Genomic DNA, 22,416 nt, shown 5'->3' with positions numbered 1-22,416 from the left:
TTTTTTAAGAAAATTTGACATTTTCAAGGTTAGAATTGCATTATAATCCTTCCCTATCGTTCTTCTTTAAAAATCTTATATTTTGAGCAAACCCTAAAATTTTAAGCAAAGAAAATCTAGGGGAAAATGAAAGTTTCCTTGTTTTAGAAGCTTACCTCATTCCTTAGCATTTTTCCTTCACTTTCCTCCCAAGAGCTCGTCAGAAACCCTGCCGCCGTTGATGTTTCCCCTTACACCCGCCACCCTTCTCCCCTTCTCGCGTGCGGCCGAACAAAACGCAAGTAACTGAATGATTTCGGTCCCTTAGGCGTTATGAGGGTTTAACGGATAAATTAGATGGTTAATTATGCATGTGCCCTTGGTCCTAATATTTCTCTTAAGGGTCATGAGAACAATTTGGTCATTTATGCTTAATTATTACTTAAGTTAACTTCGACGAATTTTTAGTTTTAAATTCGTGTGAAATTAGGTATAGGTTCTTTATATCGTTTCAATCAAAATTTCACGTAGAATTTAAAAGTAATTGCGTCGAGTTCATACGACTTTGAAATTTGGCCTAATTTTGTCGCAATGCATCGAAATGCGTGAGACGCATACAATCGATATTTTTTTAGTTTTACAGTGACAGAGACTATGCAGTCTTTGTAGGCTCAATGGTCCAGTGGTAGAATCCTTTTACTATTACAAGAGGGAGGCATTTGATTAACATTAATGGAGGTTGAAATGATAACTCATTCATGTTTCCTTATAAGTAGGAAGGTGGCTGCTTGAGATATACTTGCACTTCCTTCTATTATAGCTCCAAGTGATAAGGTCCAAGCGAGTTTATTCAAAATTCCATTGAAATGTGAGCCCTAAAGAAGACCAAGCTCAAAGGTAATTGTTGTGGTGGCGAGGGCCAGAGAATCATGGAAGTCTCCACCTGTGACAGGCAAAGGAGAGCAAGAAAATCAATTGTTATGTTTGATATTAATTTTAACGAAGGAAGGAATGCTAACGTGATAGGTGAGACGTTGGGCCAATTGGGCCCGCTGACAAGTTGCTTGGTGGTTACGATGCCCTGGTGGTGCTTGCGTCGTGCATCCTTCACCCTTTCTCTCCACGGTAGCCCCTTTACTGTGAAGGGGAAGTTAGTCTTTATCGCCGCTTCTCAATTTGCTCGTTGGGTAATACCCTTCTAAAGAGAACTGGAGACCTTCAGGAGTAATTCTCTTCTTCACCCTATGCCAACAAGTTTGTGGCATGATGCAACTTCGATTTTCTTGATCCTTCACCCATTGCATCTCCAGCACCTTCTATTTTCTCCGGCTCGAACTGCACACCCGTAGAGAAAGCCATAGACTAGGCAAGTGGCGAGCTATTGAGTCGCACTGACACATTTTGTAATTTTTTACTCATCTTTATTTTTATGCAAGGGCAACTGTAAGATTAAATCTTTGAAAATGAAATTTGAATAAAAAGGTTAAGTTTTATCATAATCACTTATTTTTGTTTTACTTTCCACTTTTTGTTCAAGTTTATGACTCAATTGACGTGTACAAGAGTCACTTACACAGCATGTATATGAATAGTAGGGAAATGAAAATAGCATGGCTAGGCCAACCTGTTCTCCATCTATGGAGCTTTATTGGCTAAGCTCCTCTTAAGGGGTTAGCTAGTGCTCGTCCGCATAATTATTCGTAATTTGTTTGCGTCGTGACTTTCTTTCTTCCGTGACAAGTCTGTTTGATATGGATATCTATATAAAGGCGAGTGAGAACTTATGCTTATTCTAGTTTTGTTATTGTAGTTTTGGGCATACATAAGGGGCGAACCTTGCTTGAGCGGCGACTTTCCTTCTGCTGGGGGATCTAGCTCACCTGCATATTTTGAATTCCTAGGCGTCACAGCTCACCAACAGGGAATAGTTCTTAGAGTACGATGATTCTTGAAAATATTCTCCTAAGAGTACGATGATGTAAGTGGCATATGAAAGCTAAAAAAATGATGAAGATAAAAAAGGCAAAAATAGTGTTGAATAAGCTGCGGGATATTTTTAACCTTTCAACAACAATATCAAGCATTTATCCCATTATGTGGGGGTGGCTACATGAATCCTCTTTTTCTATTATGTCCTATAATTTTTAATCATTCACAGGAGATAAATAACATAAATAAAGAAATAGCATTCACAAACACAACAACAACATCAAGCCTTTGTCCCACTACGTGGGGTCGGCTAAATGAATCTTTTTTCTCCATCGCGTCCTGTTAAAAGTCAAATTCTCATTTAAATCTAATAGAGAAAGAACATTTCTAACCAAGCCTTTTTAGGTCTACCTCTACCTTTCTTAACATAAGTCAAATCTAATACCTCTACAGCTCTACTTACTTAATAGGATCATCGAAAGGCCACCATTTTATGTGACCAAACCATCTAGGGCGACTCTCACTAATCTAATCTTCCACAGGAGCTACTCCAACCTTTTCACGTATATTCTCATTTTGTATCATATCTCGAAAGGTAAAGCCACTCATCGACCTAAGCATCCTCATCTCTACAACACTTAACTTAGTATTATGCTTCTCTTTTAATGGCCAACATTCGGCACCATAAAGCATTACAGGTCACACCACCATCTTATAGAATTTTCACTTAAGTTTGAGGGAGACTTTTCTATCACACAACAAGCCCAATGCATTCCTCCATTTCAACCATCCAACTTGAATTCTACTGATAATATCCCCATCTATTTCGCCATCACTCTGAACAATAGATCCAAGATATCTAAAACGTGTACTCTTATTAATGACTTGATCACCCAAAGTCATAATCACCTCACTAGGTCTATTACTACTAAAATTACACTACATATATTCAATTTTAGATCTTCTCAAGCGAAAACCTTTAGACTCTAAGGTTGACATCCATAATTCAAGTTTACCTTCAACTCCCTCTCTAGTCTTATCAACAAGAAGAATATCATCAACAAAAAGCATCACCAAGGTACATCCTCTTGCAAATGTCTAGTGAGAAAATTCATGACTAAAGCAAAAAGATATGGGCTTAAGACTGATCCTTGATGTAATCCAACCAAAATAGGAAAATACTTGGTTAAACCACCTTGTGTTTGAACACAATTAATAGCTCCTACATACATATGTTTAATGATTTTAATATAAGTATTATTAAATCTTTCTTTTCAAGAACGCTTCATAGCACTTCTCTAAATCAATAGACATCATATGTAGATCCTCTTTATTCTCTATATATTTTCTCCATCAAACCTCTTAATAAACGTATGGCTTCCATAGTGGACCTACCTAGCATGAATCCAAATTGATTTTGAGAAAGATTAGTATCACACCGCAACCTACGCTCCATAACTCGCTCTTATAGTTGTAAAGTATGACACATTAACTTTATTCCTCTATAATTAGCACAATCTTGTGCATCACCTTTATTCTTAAAAATAGGAATTAACACACTCATTCTTCACTCATATGGCATCCTTTGTCTTCAAAACAATATTTAAAAGTTTAGTAAGCCATGAAATTCCTTTATCTCCTAAGTATTTCCACACCTCTATTGGAATATCATCAGGTCCAACAGCTTTTCCACACTTAATTTTCTTTAAAGCCTCTCTAACTTCGGTTTTACTAATATATCAATAAAAACAAAAAAAAAATATTTTCATTTAGGGTGATAAAGTCATTAAAGTCAATCGTATTTTTACATTCTTCATTAAAAAGTTTAGCAAAATACCTCATCCACCTCTGTTGAATATCATCTTCTAAGAAAAATATTTTTTGATCTTCGTCCTTAATTTTAAAATTGCGTATTCGAGCATTGAGGCGTTTTTCATTCGTGAGGCGAGGCAAAGCCTCAAAGCGTTTTGAGGCGTAAGCCTCAAAATCAAAAGATTGCGTAAACATAAAATGACAAATATTTTTTATACTAATGAGTGAATAATATAAAACATAAAAAAGCATAAGATATGAAGTGAAATCAAAATATCTCAATAATAAGACAACATGAAGTATAGTTCAACTCAAAATTCTATCTTTCCCAAATCCCAGTATTCTTTACATTAACATATAATTTCAATTTCCAAAAATAAATAGCAATGACATATCACATAAGAACTCATAAGTCATCAGCACTGTCATCACTAAGGGGTTCTTCATTTGAATCATCATTATGGTGAACTGCTCTCTCCCCCTTCCTCCTCTCCTATAGAGTCCAATGTCGAGCATTTGCTTCAAGATTTATGTAAGTTTTAATATATATAGCGTGAGGCGTAAGCCTCATGCCAATGAGGCGAGGCGGGCCTCAACCAAGTTGAGGCGCGAGCCTCATAAAAAAATTCGAGGCGTAAGCATCGAGGCGTTTTTTATTGGAATTGCGCAAAGGCGAGCCTCATATTGCGCAATTTTAAACCATGATCCTTACTACTCATATCTCTTTGTTTGACTAACTTATACATATATCATTCTCCTCCTTAGTATCTAATTTATTATATAAATCATTAAAAGTTAAGATCTTTGTACTGCGTATTGCTTTCCTAGATTCATTATGTGTCACTTTATATTTTTTCCATTTATCAAAATTTTTGCATCTAAATCAATTTTTATAACAAATTTTCTTGTTTTTTATCTTTTCTTACACATTTGGATTCCACCACCAACTATTTTTATCATTAGAAGCTTTTCCGTTTGATACTTTAAGCACATCTTTTGCAATATTCTAATATCACTATCCACTTTTTCTCACATAACATTAGCATCCTCATGCACAGACAAAATGTTAATATCTAAAATCTTATTCTCAAAAACATTTTTGTTAATATTTTTTAAATGCCCCCATCTAATCTTAGAATATTGTTTTACTTAATTTTTTATTTCATGTCCCTTTATCTTAAAGTCCAAAACTAATAATCGATGTAGGATACATAAATTTTTACTCAAAATAACTTTAGAATCTTTGTAATCTAAACGATCTAATTTTCTTATAAGAAAATAATCAATCTGATTTTTAATATATCCATTTTTATAAGTGAGGAGATGCTCATCTCTTTTCTTAAAAAAAGCATTAGCAATTAAAAAATCACAAGCAAAAGAAAAATCTAATATGATCTTACCATCTTTATTTGTCGTTGCAAACCCATTGCCACCACAATATTTTTAAAATCATCTACCTCTCTACCTACATGTCTATTTAAATATCCTCCAATAAAAATTTTTTAAATATCATTCACAAACAAAAAATAAAAAAAAACAGCAAAATAGTTCAGAATGTAAGAAATTTGATAAACAAAGCATACCAGAGATTCTTTTGAATAATACAAAATCCGAGGCAACTCAAGTACAGTTGTAGCCAACCAATCAACAATCGCATCAACTGACAAATCTCCACTGTATCTGTAAGAAAAATGAAGGCTTTATTTGATTCAGTACAGAAGCATGCATGACAAAGATGGCCTGCAATCATGGCAGGAGCAATACTGACAAATTGACTTTTCTAGAACCCTGAGTAGTATCTTGGTTTAACTTTAGGGGGCTGTTAACAGGATCAGATCAAGCTGATCCACTCTTAGCTCAAGATTGGCTTGAACTGATCCGATTCAATCTCAAGCCTGGCCAAGTTTGGTTATAGGTTTTAGCTTGATCTGACCTTGATTCAAGCCAAGCATGTCTTATTAAGTTTGATTCAAGAAAAAAACTGATATGCTATTGATTAATCTCTGATTTCCTAACGCTTATCTTTGTCCATCAAGTATATATATAATTATAATTATGTGCCCATTTATACATATAATATATTTTTCGAAAAGATCTCAAGCTAGCTTGATCTGACAGGCTTAGCTCAATTCAAGTTCAATCAGACTCAAGCTTGTCTCAATAGTCAGCTTGCTGACTTTGATCTGAGTCATTTGATCCAAATTGAAAGCCTTAACCATGTTGGTTTTCATCACCATACTACAGTAAAAGAACAATCCCAACTGACCTTGTATAACAATCGGAATTGGCACAATTAGGGGGAAATGCAACAAGAGCAGGTAAACCTGTCAAAGACTTTGCAAGGATCAGTAATATAGAACCTATCAAAGGAACAGAAGATGAACTTAATGGCTTAGCAATATGACAGCTAAAGTTTGCAGCGGACTAAGAAATACAGCCTTGTTTTACACTTCTTCACATTTACATCTCTAATTAGAACTTGGGAACTTAATTCTGTGCAGCAAAACTCCAGAAAAACTAGTCTAATTTTGGTTAGAATAAAAACATCAACACAAAAAAAAAACAGGTCATTGCAAAACTAAGCATTTTTACTATTTCAGGACCTATTCAAGCTGAGATTGGAAAAAGAAAATGTTGCAGATTATTCCAATATTTACTGTTGTGATGGAAATTTTCAAAATCTATTGGTTGCAAATCCTGTAAATCAAGATATTTCGGTCATATATCCCTAAAAGGAGTGTAAAAATAGAACCACTTCATGCTTCTTATTTGACTGCAAAACTACAGCCCCACAACTCCCGTCCAAATTTTAAAGTTGCTCGCATCAAATTATGTAACTTAAAATTGATGTTTGAAGATACAAATCTACCAATAATGTCTTTTGATAGTTTTGTTCATGATGTTGCAGATGATTTTGGCGGACCACATGCACTTCACAGCATGTACTCTTCAGCCAATACAACAAACTCGAACAGTACATACAGCATGGTTTTACAAAACAAACATGGGATAAATTTTGAATAACATTCAAGATACTACCATTTCGGAAAATTGGTTGCTTCATAGAGTTTCGCTCAGCAAGGAAAGTTGCAAGTTGCACATGTTGAAGTTCCACCAAGCCAGAGTCTGCAACCCCGTCCAGCAAAGTAGCTATACATAAGGCATCATTGAATCAGCACTAAAAGATAGGAAGTATGAACTACAAGAATTCTAACAAAACTCTTATAACTCAATAAATTTTAGAAACCAATATTAGATTAATGAGAATAACTCATCTATAGCAAAACTTTAGCCAGCAACATCAGCGAAATTTGGTTTAAACCAAGATATTGTACTTAGAATATTCATTGTCAGATAACAATAACATAAATACCAAGCAAATATTAACGCATAATAACATTGGTTAACTATTACTTTATCTTTTGACTCTGCCCAAGTTAAAACAATATAATAAAAAATGGAATAGCAATCAATCAGGAATCTGAAATTGATTTATTCTGATTTTACAAAGAAGTAATGCGAGTAAAACACCATAATTATGCTGCTACTATACATTGGATACTATATATCTATTCAATGACTAGCATTAATTGAAAGTTCTCTCTCGTCAACGAGAGGCGTAATTAACTATAGGGGCCTGCGCTTATAGGAAACCTGAACTCAGATCATAAAGTCCTCGCAAAATGAGAGCGAAATCTTTGGGTAATGTTTTATCTAAAATCCAATCCGCCTTCTAAAAATTTACCTCAGAACTTAAACTCGTTAATACTCTCCTCAACAACACGAAAAAAAGGGGTCGCGGAGAGGTTGGGGCATGAAATGTCGGAGCCCACAATAGTTGAAAACCTTTAGTTTGTTCTCCAAAAAATATTTTATTTCTTTGGAGTAAAATTCTTTAAACCCAAAGAAAGTTCATAGCAGACATTTACCAGCTATTCAGTCATGTCAAATTATTTAGTACTCAGTTTATTATGTATAATTCATATTAATCCGGTTATCTTCAATGCATCTTTGTAGGTTTTTGTATTGATTTTTCTGAATTGTTATTGCTTGACACTAAGACTCGTTTGTGATTGTCTTAGTAGTCCTTATATAATTGGCCTTTTATATGTATTGGTCAAATATTATGAATAGTGGAACCAAATAAGTATTGGTGATGCCATGAATATTGAATGATAAAATGGTTAGTTGATTCTCTCTATTCAAATACTTAGCATGTGATTGAAACCCCATCTTCACAAATTACGGCTTCCTTCAATTAGTTCCTTTCATTGCATGAAGGATTCCGCTAGTAATTCATAGCAATTCTCTACCACTACCACGATAAAGAGAAGACTCATTTTTTTATGATTTGAAACAACGAAACTGGGTCAAAATGGATCAATCTAACCAGTGCATTAACTTTTACCCTCAAAACCAAGTCCAGCATATTATAATTTGTTCTGAAAAAACCAATTGTAATCATTTCAGAATGAATGACTATAAATCCAAATGAATAAAAGTTTAAAAATCAAATTTGTTATAGGTTTTGCATACGAGCGATAGGATCACAAAAAACCAAGGTTTAAAATTGCGTAACTGCGCCTCGAGGCGGTTTTCGTCCGTGAGGCGAGGCGTAAGCCTCGAGGCGGTCTGAGGCGTAAGCCTCACGAACACAGAATTGCGTAAATGAAAAATTAAGAATTTTAGCAGGAAAATAATACAAGGCGCGCCTCTTATTGCGCAATTTTAAACCATGCAAAAAACAAAGCTGGTAAAGCTTGTTTCACATTCTCTATGCCACCGACTCTACAAAGCCAAAACTAGAAGATGATAGCTTCCAACATATCTGGTAATACCAGAGTGTGCCCTTTGCTTTAAGGTTTTCAAGAAAGCAAATATTAGCCAGCAATAATTGCTTAGTAATCAACAGTAGTAGACCTGAATATGACAATATATTCTAACATAATAGGAGAGTGGCTTTGAAGCAAGCAATCCGCTAGTGAATGTTTATGAGTCAATAGATTAAAAATGATGTGTCGCTTTATACATTTTTATGGACTAAAAAGTAATAAGTCCTTACATGAACCATTCAAATTATTTTGTAAGAAGAAAAAATGAACATTATTGTAAAGCCAACACTCTTCATTTGTTACATACCATAGAATTAGAGCCACCATAACATTATCCACGTAAACTTACTCAGACGAGTGTCATAAAGAAATTGCAACAGATAATTTCCTGATTCAAACTTTCAGAAACTATTTAAGATTCGCAATGGATCTACGAGATAACCATTATCAACTCTTACAGATTCTAGAAAGAGGACATTCAAAATATTCTCGTATAATTGTTAGTAGCATTTAATAGGCATAGAAGTACATTGATTAATCCTTCACCAGGTATCACATACCTATTCTCTTCCAGCTCTTGATAAATTTCGCACAGTGATGACTTCCAAATGAAAAAACCTAAAAATAAAACCCTGAGAATAATCATTATAACGGTAGCCAAAAACATGAGCACCAAAACATAAGCTATTACAACTCAATTAAATAATATGACAGTTAATAATGGTCAAGAGGCATTCCAGATTACATACTAAGTAGGGAAAAACTTATAAATCTGGGTTTGAAATATACTACAGTAATAACACGTGTAATATGGCACATGATCATACCTGTATCAACACTGCTTTTGATCCTCCAACGAAGGACGTAAATTCTTCAAATGTCAGGACATTAAAATCTTGATTCATCAAGTCTGGTACAAAGCTAACTCATGCATTACATTTCAATAAAGAAACATATAAACAAGCATGATGCCTAAATAAATAGAGAAGATAAAGGCTCCTACCACGTGGAGTTGCATCTAGTAATGGGAGATCGATTTTTGAGTAGTCTTTCCCCGCATATCTTCTGATGGCCTCATTCATAACTGGCTAAAGCACATAATAAATGTCGTTGAATACACTTCTAAAAGATATTGATGAATATGATGCTTATATTAAACAGCAAGTCTAAACATTCATACATGTAGAACAACTAAAAAAGCAAAAAAAAAACTCACCAGCTGCTCATCAATAGCAAAAAGGTCATAATCCCTCTTCCATAATGGATTAGTCAATAGCTCAAATGCATAGCGAATCTGTAAAACCAGATAAACAGTCCAATGAAAACAATTGAGCAGTCTTGCAACTTACACATATTATAAACAGCATTTCATCTAAAGTATTCTCAGGAATCAGGATATAATGCAAACTTGCAGCTAAGCGGTGCAGGTTAAGAAAATAGAGACTTGAGATAATGAAATAATTTTTTGACTTGCTGAAGATTTTTAAAGGTTAAAAACATAGAAACTTTCAGAGAAATTTGAGAAAGGTACATAACACCACACCTAGAAAATTTGGTCCGAATAACTAGACGATTGCCAAAATGGCTTAAACATATGCTTGCACTTTGGTATTGAACTGATAATTTTCATAGATAACATTCTGACAAATCGAAGAACTTTTTGAGGTCATAAATATACCGACCTGAGGGCAGATTTGAGCCAAGTTTTTGCTACACAAACACAAGATTTGGTTCAAATAACTAATCAATAGCTAAAAATGTTCCAAAAGCTACCAAAAATGGTTCTCAACCTATCTTTACTTATAACAGTGAAGCTGCCAGCAGATAGGTACGTTAGGCGTGGAAGATGAATTAAAGAAAGACATACATTAACAAATTAGGAAAAAAGTCAATCCCGAAATGCTAGCATGCATGTACAATTAGATGGCTAAATCTTCAATCATGCTGGAAAGATCAAACCAAGAGCCAAAAAAAACAATATACAATATATTTTGAAGTGCAGCTTTGTTGTTAAAGAAGCCTGTATTCAAACTGATTCAGTCATAATTATACTTACTGAATGGTGTCCTACCAATTTTCTGTGCTTTCAGCAGCAGAGCAGCTTGAATAGTTTGTGGTCCTTTTCCTTATTTATCAACTTAGTAGTCAACTATCATTGTTTCTTTACAAAATATTTGTGGCCTACTTTAGTAGTCCTAAGGTAGATAATTTTTTTAGCATGTTAACATCATATTTTTTTCAGCTTAATTATTTTTCTTTAGAGCCCTTCTACATGGATATAAACCTGACCTATGTACTCCACTGCAGCTGCCGAAAGAACCTCTTTATAATTAACCTTGACATACCTACTCCCAATATTTCAATTAAAATAAATATTTATCAACCTATCCTTCTATTATCCAGATTTACCAAGCATATATTTTAGACTTGTCAATCCAGCTATATTCAAACAAGAATTTGAACCTTCTTCAGCGCATTAAACATATGCAAACTGAAAAGAAAGTTTTCTTCCTTGCTTCAATTCTACAATTGCTAGCCAATAGTGCCGGTGTGTTTAAGGACAGAAGCTAGTATAAGCAGGCATAAACATAGGCATCACTGTCAAGTCTCCTTAAAACTCACAAGCTCATGAAACCAAGGATAGCATATCTGATGAGGACATCAGATCATGGAAAGTATATCAGAGACATGGACAACGATTGACGGCCACGATCACACTGATCTATTTTTGATCGATGGCCATGATCACACCGATCTATTTTGATTATTATTGTATTAGTTTTATGTTTTATGAGTTTTGTTATTTTCTTCTGTTTATACCCTTGCTTAACGGGTTTAGTCATATGTGTGCCCTAGGGGCAAGTATGTCTTTTGTTTTCATTCATTATGTATGGCTATATATAAGCCACTTGTATCTTTTTGGAGGTTAATGAAGAATTACTAATGAAATTTCTGCATGGTGTTCTTGAGAGAGCTTGAGAGAAAGTTAGAGAGGAGCCTATAGAGGCCAAGCGCAATACCCAACAGCCAACATGGTGAGCTCTTGGTTTTCTTAATTTTCCCCCTTCATTCCTTCCTCCTTTCCTTCCCTCCACTGGCAAAGCCCTTCCCACGCCACCACCTAGCAGCCAGCCCGAGCCACTCGCCGCCCCCTCTCTTCCCTTGGATCACCCCCACCACTTCACCGCCGGCCCTCCACCAAATTCCAACCCGCCGACTTCCCCATCTCCTTCCCCTTGAATCCCACATTAACTTCCCCATTAATACCTTCCATATTTGGCCCCTTGTGTTTTAGGAAAGGATTTGAATTCAAATTCAAAATGATATGAATTTCAAATGCCTTCTAATTAAGCTTATGCCCTTGAAGGAAATAATCATCAATCACCCTAAACCTGAGATTAATTATTAGATTTAGTTATTAATTACAATTCATTGCTTGGTCCACATTCATTGAATGTGGACACAATTCCGCCCCCCCTTCTCTCGCTCTCTCTAGGCCGGCCCACCCCTCCCTCTTTCTCATTAATCTTTGCCATTAATTGTCCATAATCACTCCCTAAATTTAGGTCAATTCAAATTTGAATTGGGATTGATTTAATCTATTCACTCCTAATTAAAAGTTATTGATTAGGTAAGCCATCAACCCCCCTCCTCTCCTCTTCTCTACCTGCCGCCCACATCAATCCCTAGCAACCAAACTTGCTCTACGGCTGTCCAGAAAATTCTCAAGGGCTGTTACAGAATTTTCCTGCATTACCACCTGCTGTCCAACTGATTGGAAAATCCCAGGTTGCTGTCCTCTGTCCAGAAGTGCTCAATCAACAACGAAGCTGTCCAAGGAGAGCTCCTAGCTGCTGTCCAGCTGAGTGGAGAATCACTGGTTGCTGTCATCAGTCCAGGAACATCAAAATCAGCAAGGAAGTTGTCCAAGAAGGCCTCCCAACTGCTGTCCAGTTAAGATCGGAGCTTCATTTCACCTTTTGTCCTCGGGTAAACTCTTCCTCCAACCCTTTTACCCTCCTAGTCGCTATCAATCGTGTTTATAATTGATTCATAAGGATTCCTATTAACTTCTCCGTTAAAGCTTAGTGAAGTTAGAGAGTTGAATGAGTGGATATCTTCATGAAAACTTATCTCATTATTAATTGAGGGATTTTTGTTGAAGCTCTTCTTCGTATGCTATGTTTGATCGAATGGTTATTTACAATGTTCCCAACTTTCATATGTGCAACTGGGCCTAAGCTAAACTCACCCCACTTCTGTTTTATTTCATTGTTAAGTCGCTTTAAGTTTATCTTTAATATTATTTTCTTCAAATAAGCGTGCAAATTCTTAATAAACATCATTGCATCATTTAGTCCTGCATCAATATCAGTTGAAATTTACGTTCTATGATGGGAGATTTTTTATTCATCTTAAGAATTTGCTTATTAGCATTATAACTGCATAAGAAAATTAGCCCAATGGTCTTCTATTCACTTTATGCACATATTCATGCAAAGAAGTGGTTATATACATATGTGAGCTCCTGTGAAAAATCTCCCAAGTGCTTATGTGAGGAAAGGAAACATACAGAGGTATTTCCAAGGGAATGTTGATGTTTGTATGCCAAAATTGATATAACAAGGGTTTTAATTATGTGGTTCTAGTGGGTGCAATCCCCCACAGATTATTATCTCACCCATTTAAGATAGCATTATTGATTAAGAAGAAGATCGGCTCTACATTGAAGGAATCAGCTTTGTGGCATTGGTATTGCATATATAGCCCATTTCACTAGGGCTTCATGATGCAGAACTAAATATGAAATGCAGATAATTCATATGAATTTTGCACAACTCTTGATTAGAATAATCAAAGAACAAGACTAGTAACATTTCAAAACAACGAATCAAAACAAATAAGGGGTCACACCCGCTTAGGCTAAGTTACATATCCAGAGAATGGGAAAAACTTTCAAAACAATTAGTAAATCACTTAATGCCGTAGTAGTAGTTTCAAAACAATCCCTAATCTAACAAGGAAAATTAGTAAGCATAAAGGCACGCTAAAAAACCCTACGTTTACTAAACTTAGCAGTAGCAGAGAGAGTCATCATTCGTGACTACAATCTAGCACAAGATAGAGTTAGGCTAGAGAAATATAATGAAAAGGGGAAAAGAGAACCTCTCATCAAGGAGTGGTGGAGATCCTCGTCCCAAGTCAAGCCGTACTCAGTTGTTGGATCTGCCATTCATGGGTGGCTTTGTTAATTTGAGTTGGGGAAGAAGCACTAAGCACCAAGGAAAGTCTTCTCCGATGAGGGGGAAGATAGCTCGGGCTACAGGAAGAAGAATGGACAGCAGTTTTCCTCTTTGAGATCAGCAATCTTTAGAAGTCTTCTCTGATAGGAAATAACGATTCCTTTTCATTCTTATCGTTATCAGAGTGTTATTTTGTGAGAGATTTGAAGAACAAGAGAAACAGACGAAAAGAATTAAGGGAAGAATGTTTGTTGAATTTCTTTCTTCATTTTCTTATAAATTTCTTCATTTACTTCGTTTAAAGTGAGCGATATGTTCCTTGAAGGATAAAGAAGCGATTAAAGCGAAGAAAAAGGAATTTGCGAGATAAAATATTTTTGGGAGTTCGAGAAGTTTCCATTCAAAAATTGTAAGTTAATTTCTTCTTATAAGGTTTTTAATAATATTTTGTTATTAAATCAAAATATTATTTTGATATGAATCAAAATATTATTTTGATATGAAGTCATTGTAGGAATTTAGGGTTTTTGGAAGGGAAAGATCAAGTTGTAAGTATTGATTTCGCGAGGATTCAACAGGAAGAGAAATTGATTCAAGAGTAGATCAAGCATCGAAAACCTGAAACGTTCAAAGTGGGTAAATTATATTATTTAATGTTTTATTCATGATTTCAATTTTCTAAGTAATTGATTAAATTTTGTATTATAAAATATTGAAGACATAAATTCTTATGATTTTATAGTTTTAAGAACGAATTCATCTGTTATGAAGATTTAAAAGTTCATGGAAATGAAAAGTAATATTTATAGAGATACATGTAAAATATGTTGTATGCAATGGTAACAATAAGGATGAAAATGAGAAAAGAAAAGAAAAGAGAATAAAGGAAAAGATATTGAAAACGACAGGAGTTCACCCCCATATGGTACTGGCTGGGGACGCCGTACTCGTGCACGAAAAAGAAAAAGGAAAATGCTATGGAAAATGGAAAAGGAAATCAAATGGAAAAGGTTGTACTTTTGGTACTTTGAGACGGTGCTCCTATGCAAATCAAATGGGAAAAGGAAATATTAAAGATAACATCATCACATCATCATCATCAAGCCTTTATCCCACTACGTGGGGTCGGCTACATGAATCCTTTTTCTCCATTGTGTCCTATTAAAAGTCAAATTCTCGTTTAAATCTAATAAAGAAAGGTCATTCCTAATATTTTCTAACCAAGTCTTTTTAGGTCTACCCCTACCTTTCTTAACATAAGTCAAATCTAATACCTCTACTCTCCTAACCGGGTCATCGCAAGACCGCCGTTTTATGTGACCAAACCATCTAAGGCGACTTTCTCTAATCTTATCTTCTACTGGAGCTACTCCAACCTTTTCACGTATATTCTCATTTTGTATCCTATCTCTAAGGGTAAAGCCACTCATCCACCTGAGCATCCTCATCTCTGCCACACTTAACTTAGTATTATGCTTCTCTTTTAGAGGCCAACATTCGGCATCATAAAGCATTGCAGGCCTCACTACCATCTTATAGAATTTTCCCTTAAGTTTGAGGGGTACATTTCTATCACATAACAAGCCCGATGCATTCCTCCACTTCAACCATCCAACTTGAATTCTGCTGATAATATCCCCATATATTTCACCATCACTCTGAACAATAGATCCAAGATATCTAAAACGTGTACTCTTATTAATGACTTGATCGCCCAAAGTCACAATCCCCTCATTAGGTCTATTACTACAAAAATTACACTCCATATATTATGTTTTAGATCTACTCAAGCGAAAACCTTTGGACTCTAAGGTTGACCTCCATAATTCAAGTTTACCTTCAACTCCCTCTCTAGTCTTATCAACAAGAAGAATATCATCAGCAAAAAACATACACTAATGTACATCCTCTTGCAAATGTCTAGTGTGAACATCCATGACTAAAGCAAAAAGATATAGGCTTAAGGCTGATCCTTGATGTAACCCAACCGAAATAGGGAAATACTTGGTCAATCCACCTTGTGTTTGAACACAAGTAATAGCTCCTGCATACATATCTTTAATGATTTCAATATAAGCATTATTGACTCCTTTCTTTAAAGATAACAAATGTTTTAAATTTTTTTAAATGAAAATATCCGAAGAAGTATAAATCAATGAAAAGAAAGAAATAAGGTTAAGAAATGAAAGAATATATATTGATCTATATTTATAATGATTATTTTAAATAGTTACTTATTGAGTTTACTTAGTAAACTCAACCCACGAGTTTAAATATTTCAAGTAAATTCCTAAAGAAGAAATGGTTGAAAGAAAAGAACATGTTTACAGAAGACGACGTGCAAATGACAATAGGTAATTTATATTTTGTGTTTAGTGGCTCTTTAACACAAATGAAATAGTACATATTTAAAAAAATTTATCGTCCGACTTTTCGTACCAGTCTCGTTAGATCGAGCATCCGGGCCGGGTCGTTATAAAAGTGGTATCATAGCCTAATTAAGATATGAATCGTATTGGAAAGAGCCATTAGGATGATTATTAATAATTTAAAATTTAATGTAAAATGTATATCTTATTGATAACAGGAATCAAAATGAATATGAAGAAGAGGAAGAAGTGGAAAGAATAACACCAAATGTTCCTGTTAATCCTGATGCATTGGCTCAAATGATGATAGCTGTGACTTAGCTAATTCAAGATTAAAGAAATCAATCATCGGGGAGTAATAGTGGTGGTGGAACGGTTATGAATAAATTCTGAAATTATTTCAGGATATGAGACCACCATTATTCAAAGGAATAGAGGAACCAATAGAGGCTGAAAACTGGTTGTTGAAGATTGAAAAGATATTAGAAGGTATGAATTGTCCATAAGAGAGAAAAGTTTCCTTGGCAACCTTTGCACTAGAAGGAGAAGCTGAAAGGTGGTGGAAATGTTTATATCAAGGCAAATTTGGAGGAATCCAAAATATGCAAGTCAAGTGGGATGACTTTAATCAGATATTCAGAGATTGATTCGTGCCTCTTATAGTGAGAAGGCAAATGCAGGATAAATTTATGAGATTAGTACAAGGAGAAAGATCAGTGATGCAGTATGAGGCTGAATTCACCACCCTGTCCAAATATGCTCCCCAATTAATACAAACGGCTAAGGAAAAATGTCATAAGTTTTTATCTGGACTGAAGGATGTAATTAGGCAACCCCTGGTTCCTTTTGAAATTAAAGATTATATAGTGCTAGTGGAAAAAGCTAGAAAGATAGAAGCAGGCATGCAAAATACTCAAAGGAGACGTGATTTTAAGAAGAGGAAAAGTGGTGAGGTTATGGGAGTCCCTCAGGATTCACATAGCAAGTCTTTTTCACAAGGTGGAAAATTTAATTGGAAAAAGACAAAGTTCAGCAGCAGTGACAGTTCAGTGTGAACAATTGCAGCAAGTGTGGAAGACAACATAAAGGAGAATGTTTATCTGGTACAAATACTTGCTTCTGGTGTCATCAACCAGGTCATATAGCTAAGAACTGTCCTACTCTGGGGCAAAGACCAGCAGAAGAGTCAAAGATAAATACTGGATCTCAGAGGAATGTTGGAAGACAAGAACAGTAGAATCAGCTGCTTCTACTCCAGGATCAAGTCAAAGCCGACAGAATACTCTGCCTAGAGTATATGCATTGACTCAGAAGGATGCTAAGGATTCACCTAAAGTAATTACATGTGATAAAAATGAGAAGTAAATGAATATGTATTATGAAAGTATTATTAAAAGAATGATGTATGTTTATGTCTTTCTTATGTAATTTTATAGGTATAATTATGATGCAAGGAAAGTCTGTACGGATTCTTTTTTATATAGGAGCTTCACACTCTTTTATTTCAGAAGAATTTGTTAAGACATTTGGATTGAATGTTTATGAGACAAATGTAATTTTAGAAGTTCTAATTTCAAATGGATCGATTATGAATGTAAATGATGTATGTAAAGTGACTTTTAAAATAAATGAAAGAAAGTTTGAAGCCACAATGAATGTTTTATCATTACAAGAATTTGATATGATATTGGGAATGGATTGGTTATCAAGACATTTTGTGATTATTGATTGCAATAAGAAAATTGTAAAGTTTAAAATTCTTGGAGAAATAGAATTGAAGTTTTATGGTGAGAGAGGAATCTCTTCAATGATAATTACTTATTTGAAAGCATACAAATTTGTATCCAAGCGATGTCAGTGTTTTCTTACTCAAGTAAAGAATACAAATAAAGAAGTTAAAGAGTTGAAAGATATACCTGTAATCAGAGAGTATCCAGAGGTGTTTTTGAATGATTTGCCAGGATTACCACCAAAAAGAGAGATAGATTTCACTATTGAATTGATACCGGGTTCAAAACCAGTGGCAAGAGCACCTTACAGGATGGTAGTCAAAGAGTTACAGGAGCTGAAAGGTCAGTTACAGGAATTGCTCGATAAGGGGTTCATCAGATCAAGTTCCTCACTATGGGGAGCTCAAGTACTGTTTGTAAAGAAAAAAGATGGAAGCTTCAGAATGTACATAGATTACAGAGAACTGAATAAGCTTACTGTTAAGAATAAATATCCATTGCCCACAATTGATGATCTCTTTGATCAACTGGAAGGAGCTACAGTTTTCTCCAAGATAGATTTGAGATATGGATACCATCAGCTACGGATTAAGAAGGAAGATATAGCAAAGACAGCTTTCATAACCAAATATGGCCATTTTTGAATTTGTAGTAATGTCGTTTGGGGTGACAAATGCACCAGCTATATTTATGGATTTGATGAACAGAGTTTTTAAGTCATTTCTGGACATATTTGTAATTGTGTTTATTGATGACATTCTGATTTATTCAAGAAATGAAGAAAGCCATTCCAGTCATCTGCAGGCAGTATTGCAAACATTAAAGGAGAACAAGTTCTATGACAAATTTTCAAAGTGTGAATTTTGGCTGAGCAGTGTTAATTTTCTGGAGCATGTAATTAGTGGTGAAGGAATTTTAGTTGATCAGAATAAAATTCAAGCCATATCAGATTGGCCAAGGCCAACGATAGTTTCAGAAGTGAGGAGTTTTCTAGGATTTGTTGGTTACTACAGGAGATTTGTAGAGGGGTTTTCTTAGATTGTTATGTCGTTATCCAGATTAACTCAGAAAGCATTAAAATTTGAATGGAGTGATCAGTGCGAAGGAGCTTTCCAGAAGTTAAAGAATTGCCTAATGACTGCCCCGATTTTGACAATTCCATCAGGTTCAGAATGATTCCAAATTTTCTGTGATGCTTCATTAAGAGGACTTGGATGTGTATTGATGCAGCATGGTAGAGAGGTGGCCTATGCTTCAAGGCAACTGACAATTCATGAAAGGAACTACCCTACTCATGATTTAGAATTGGCAGTTGTTGTTTTTGCACTCAAAATATGGAGACATTACCTGTATGGGGTAAGATGCGAAGTGTTTACATATCATAAAAGTCTCAAGTACATTTTCAATCAAAAAGAGCTTAATTTGAGACAGAGAAGGTGATTAGAGCTCATTAAGAATTATGACTTGGACATACAGTACCATCCTAGAAAGGCAAATGTGGTTGCAGATACACTTAGTAGAAAAACACTTGGAAATGCAAATTGGCTAATCACCCAACAGGAGCAGAAAATCAGAGACATGAAAAAGTTAGAAATTTCAGTGGTCAATCAGAAAGAGACAAAAGATATGATGTTAAATCAGCTGATAATCCAATCTACTTTGAAAGATAGAGTGCTCAATGCATTATCTCAGGATGAAAAATTTCAGGTCATCATAAAGAAGGTGCAAGTAGGATAATTAGAGAACTTTACTATGGATGGAGACGGATTATTAAAATATAAAGGCAGGATCTGTATTCCAAATGTTAAAAGCTTAAGAGAAGATATATTGCAGGAAGCTCATCTCTCAACATATGAAATTCACCCAGGCAGTACAAAGATGTATCAGGAACTTAGAGGATTGTTTTGGTGGCCAGGATTAAAGAGTGTTGCAGAATTTATAGCAAAATGTATTCCTTGTCAGATGATTAAGGCAGAACATCAAAAGTCAAGTGGTCAACTACAACCTTTACCAATACCTGAGTGGAAATGGGAGGACATTGCGATGGATTTTGTGATTGATTACCCAGGTCAAGGCAGAGTAAAGATGCAATATGGGTTATTATTGACAGATTAACCAAGTCAGCTCATTTCTAGTTTTGAAAATTTTTTAATTAAGTTATTTAATAAATATAATTACTAAGTAACTAAACTTTTTTCATCTCCAACAAAAACTTTCATATATAAACGAGAGTAACTGAGATCGTCCGCTGTTGTGGAGGGTTTTTTAAGATGGTGAATTTATCCTCATCCAAGACATTTTACTCGTTTTCTGTTGAGGTTGGACGAATTTGCTATATATTCCAGATATACCTTCCCACCATCAGGCATAATCATTAATTCATTAATTTTTACCATTAATTTTTAATAGTAGAATTATTTTGATTTCTCTTTATAGAGTTGAGGGAACAAAATACTTCTTTATATAATTTGGAGCCATTTTGGTCTTTCATAAGAGTCAAGTGACCATTTTGATCTTTTATCATAAAATAAAATATTATACGCGCATAATATATGTATACACATAAAATTCATGAGCAAAACACAGCTTCGCATTGTGCATTGAAGCAAAAAAACAACCTTAAACGTCACATTGCACTTAAAATAAATCTAATAGTATATAACCTAAAATTGCATCTTTACAAATCACTAAGCTAACGAAGAATACAGCTAGTAATGCAATACACATGTAGCACGTGTATGCATTTTAATTGTTTATGAGTTCCTTGACAAGATCCTTTGAGTTAAAACAAAACTTAAGCATTTATTGGGAGATCTGCACTATTTCCTTATTCCACTACTAAAAACTGACACAAACAGACTAAAATGTTAGGCTCTACTGAGTCAATTTAATGTACTTATATATGAACAAACTCATCGAAATGAGAAATCGACATATTTAAAAGCTTCAGCAGATCTTTGAGAAGGTTAAAATTTAGCAAGCCATTTAATTTAATCAAAATCAAACTTCACTTTAACTTTATTGAATGAATCAACAATAATCAAGAATGAAGCAGCTGTAGAGGTAAACGTGATAAACAAAATCATCAATTTGTTGATGGAAACTCTCAGTTTTATGGTCATATCTGCATATGGGACAAACCTAAAGATTGCATCGCCATTTGACATAACTTCAAAAGAAATATTTATTTATAGCATTTCTCCTCTAGCTAGTATAATTACAATCAATGGGTGTTTTACGATTTTGCATTAATTATTAATGCAAAGGCTCTGATTCAGCTTTAAAAAGTGAAATAAGAATATTTCTTTCAAGTGAAACAGAAATAAACATTTGACACGCTTGGTAACATTGTAAATGGTACATAAGTTAGCAAATTTTACAAAAACCTTAATTTACTAACCTTAAGAAATTCAGGAACAGTTGGCACGTCCAAATTCGAAAACCTAAAGTTTTGAATTGATATCAAATGTAACATTATAAAAACTTTGCTGTGAAATTTTCAAAAATCAGAAAAGAAATCAAATTTCAGGAAATTTAAGCCAGAAAAGGAAAAAAACCAAACATATGATTTGCTTTCAGATTGGAGACAAAATAACCAGCATGAAAAAAATTGACTGTGATCCATCTTTAATAGGCTATGTACAACGGAATGGATGACTTCGCCATTCGTATGGATTTTGCTTTTCAGTGACAAGAATATTCCATGTTAAAAGATTAACCAATAACCAGAATGTCATTCGTGCAAAAATAAAAAAATTAAATTAAAAAAAAAACTGTATGATGTTCTTTGTGCCATGTAAGAAAATGAAACAAAAGCAGAATTGTGCTTACGAATGATATGCTATTCTTGTGCCAAAATAAAAAGGAATGCTATGCTAATCTTTGTGCCATGTAAACAAATGAAACAAAGAAGTATTGCGTCAAAAAATTTCCTAAGAGAACAATTCTTAATTATAGAATTGTTGATTTTAATAGATCAATCAACTAATGGAATGCCTAACTTTGGGCCATTTAAGCAAATGAAACAAAAGTAGAATTCCAACAATGAATTTCCTTAAAAAATAATTCTTTGTGGGCTCCAAATTTTGCATCCGGCTCTTCTAAAAGAGTTTTGGTTATGGATGAAATGTTGAAAGCATATTAGATTGCAAATAAAACAACATCCAGAGATTTCACTAACATTTTACAAGGAGTTTGCATACTAGTTCCTAGTTTCCGATAGGCGTAAACCTCTATAGTTAAATATCTCTCCTAGAGACATTAGAAAATTTTTTTATTAAGGCTAATCGATATGTAATAAGTGCTTAGTTTATAGTAGCAATAATTTTGATTTTAGATATGAAATTAACAAACTTAAGCTTGAAGTAGATGATGAGGCAATGATGACAAACCCGATCAATATCTCATGGCTTCATCATTTCAAACTATCATGGACCTTGATCTACTTAGATAGTGAAAGTAGTAGACTCAACTTGATCGAAGGATCCTTTTTGTTGATCATGGGCTGCATCATCTAAGGGCG

At 34.5% G+C, this 22,416-nt stretch overlaps 1 protein-coding gene across 1 annotated transcript in view; it reads right to left on the bottom strand.

Moving 5' to 3' along the window:
• LOC110108617 overlaps positions 1-21,377 on the bottom strand; it is an 89,715-nt gene extending 68,338 nt beyond the window's left edge. Inside the window, exons 1-8 of the mRNA XM_020839327.2 lie at positions 21,295-21,377; positions 9,769-9,846; positions 9,556-9,640; positions 9,380-9,462; positions 9,113-9,170; positions 6,760-6,870; positions 5,987-6,044; positions 5,304-5,400 (exon numbers count right to left, since the gene is read on the bottom strand). Coding sequence (XP_020694986.2) covers positions 5,304-5,400; positions 5,987-6,044; positions 6,760-6,870; positions 9,113-9,170; positions 9,380-9,462; positions 9,556-9,640; positions 9,769-9,846; positions 21,295-21,369 — 645 coding nt within the window. The 5' untranslated portion in view covers positions 21,370-21,377. The remainder of the gene's footprint in view (positions 1-5,303; positions 5,401-5,986; positions 6,045-6,759; positions 6,871-9,112; positions 9,171-9,379; positions 9,463-9,555; positions 9,641-9,768; positions 9,847-21,294) is intronic.
• Between the last annotated feature and the right edge of the window lie 1,039 nt (positions 21,378-22,416).

The sequence above is a fragment of the Dendrobium catenatum genome, unplaced genomic scaffold (genome assembly GCF_001605985.2).
Source record: "Dendrobium catenatum unplaced genomic scaffold, ASM160598v2 original_scaffold_185271, whole genome shotgun sequence".
Taxonomy (NCBI): domain Eukaryota; kingdom Viridiplantae; phylum Streptophyta; class Magnoliopsida; order Asparagales; family Orchidaceae; genus Dendrobium; species Dendrobium catenatum.
This window is presented reverse-complemented; position numbering and strand designations above follow the sequence as displayed.